At 18.6% G+C, this 2,500-nt stretch overlaps 1 protein-coding gene across 1 annotated transcript; it reads right to left on the bottom strand.

The window, feature by feature from the left end:
* Positions 1-6: 6 nt before the first annotated feature.
* PADL01_0605300 (RING zinc finger protein, putative) lies at positions 7-1,428 on the bottom strand (the record flags this gene model as incomplete). The annotated part of the gene is made up of 2 exons (XM_028680776.1): positions 7-1,241; positions 1,395-1,428. The coding sequence occupies 2 exons, from the start codon at positions 1,426-1,428 to the stop codon at positions 7-9; spliced, it is 1,269 nt and encodes a 422-aa protein (XP_028537220.1).
* Between the last annotated feature and the right edge of the window lie 1,072 nt (positions 1,429-2,500).

Below are 2,500 nucleotides of genomic sequence, written 5' to 3' on the forward strand. Positions count from 1 at the left end.
TAGTTTTTATACTATTTCATTTTTTGAATTAATACAATTGACAATATTAGTTCTACATATAGGACATACCTGACTTTTATACAACCATTTAGTTAAACAGTTGACATGAAAAAAGTGTCTTTTATCACAGGGCATGATCATAACATCATCCTTATTAATATAATTCATCATACATATAGAACAGACATCATCATTTTGATTATATATTTGATTATCATGGTCACTATAATTATTTGTATCATCTTGACTTTCATTTGACATATCTTTATCACTACTAATAATAATATCATCATCATTATCATTATTTTGGTCATCATAAATTTTAATGTTTTCATATGAACCCTGATCTGCTTTTTCAAGGTTATTTTTTTTTTTATTATTATCTTCAGAAGGTAAAGAATTTAATGGCTTTAACATATCTTGTATATTTTCATCTCCTATATTTGAATTAATAATAGCATTTAATTCTTTTCCTTTTAAATATTTTTGTTCTTTTTTTTTTATTTTTTTGTCCTCTTTACTTTTAATAATTTTCTTTTGTTTATTTTTTTGTGTATTATCCTTATCTATTATAACACTTTTTACTTTGTCTATGATTAATTCAAAGGATGGTTTCTTAATAAAAGTTTTGACACCTGTGTTACCATTTTTATTTCGTTTTTTATGTATATAATTTATATCTTCATATCTCATAACTTTTAATTTCTTGATAATATATTCAGGTGTAGGAATTCTATCAGTTTCATCAACTGAGAAATTTATCATAATACAAATAATAATAGATAAAAATAATCCTAATGATATATAAAATAATAGAGGTATAAAATATAGAGTGATTGTAAAATAATAATATATTCTGATTATTTTTAAAGATATTGTATTAGTAGTACATATATTTTTATAAAAATGAAGTAAATATAATGATAATAATGATAAAAAAAAAGTTAAAAAATTAAATAACTTTATTAAAGAAATCATAATATTTTTTAATCTTTCATCATTTTCAATTTCATGTCGAAGCTTTATCCTTATTATTGTAATCTTTAAATGAGCTATACTTTTTATTAAAATAGCTATAACAAGGATCCTATTAAAAACATCACATGCTTCACAAGGGGTTCGAAAATAGTATACACACATCAGGATAAACCATAAGATACAAAAAAATAATAAAACATATAAGACCATTGTGAAATATCTAAAAATTACAACTTCCGTGTTATTAATTTCAACATAATTACCTGAAATAAAAAAGACGATAAACCTATTTTTTATAAAACACACAAAAAAAAAAAAAAAAAATAATAAAAAATGGAAAATAATATATCATATATATATATATATATATATATATATATGTTTGTTTTTGTGTTTTTCTTTCTTATAATAGATACCATTACTAATCTCCTCCTCTATATCTATATTCATTTTATTTTATGGGGACTTATCACCTATTCAATTTTATTTTTTTTTTATTTTTTTTGATGAACTCTATATTAACCTACAAAATTAAAACGTTCAACAAAAATATTAAAGCACACACACAAAGGAAATACAATATGAAAGATAATATATATATATATATATATACATACATATACATATATTTTTATTTTTATTTTTATTTTTCATTTGAACATACACTATCTTTCAATTATTACACTTGAAAAAAAAAAAAAAAAAAAATGTTTTGTAACAAGTTTTATATCTATTTCTTTTTATCATTTCTATAAATTATAAACACTGACTCTTTTTATGAAAATTCGACAGAATGGCAAAAAAATGTTTTATACATCTGAATTATATAAAACATAAAAAAAATATATATACATATATATCATAATATATATGTATTTATGTATATATCCCTTTTTAGATCCTATTTTTTTTTTTTTTTTTTGTTTTTTTTTTTTTCCTTATTTTCTTTTAACTTTTAAGAAAATTATGAAATTTTATTTTCCTTTTTATGCACATATATATTTTATTATATTGTTTCAATTAACAAAATTGGAGGTACATAAAAATAAAATGAAAGATATATGATATGTGTATTTTATATATTAAAACATATTTATATGTTCAAGGAATTATATATATATATTATATATTATATATTTATTACTATGTAAACACACATGCAATATTTGTTTAAGCCAAAAATGTATAAAATAAATAATATATATATATATACACAATAGTACGTGTATTATTTATTATTTTATTTTTTATTTTTTTATTTTTTTCGTTATTTAAACAATATGCTTTATATATATAATAACATATTCTACATTTAATTTTTTTATTTCATGTTCTTTTAGTTATGCAAAAAATAAAAAGGACATATTCTATTTTATATTTCATATTTTATATTTCATATTTTATATATCATATTTTATATTTTATATTTCATATTTCATATTTTATATTTCATATTTCATATTTTCGTGTCATAGTATTTTTTATGTTATATATTTAATCAGTTCCACCTCCCCTCAAAAAA

Source organism: Plasmodium sp. gorilla clade G2, assembly GCF_900097015.1.
Source record: "Plasmodium sp. gorilla clade G2 genome assembly, chromosome: 6".
Lineage (NCBI taxonomy): Eukaryota > Apicomplexa > Aconoidasida > Haemosporida > Plasmodiidae > Plasmodium > Plasmodium adleri (nom. inval.).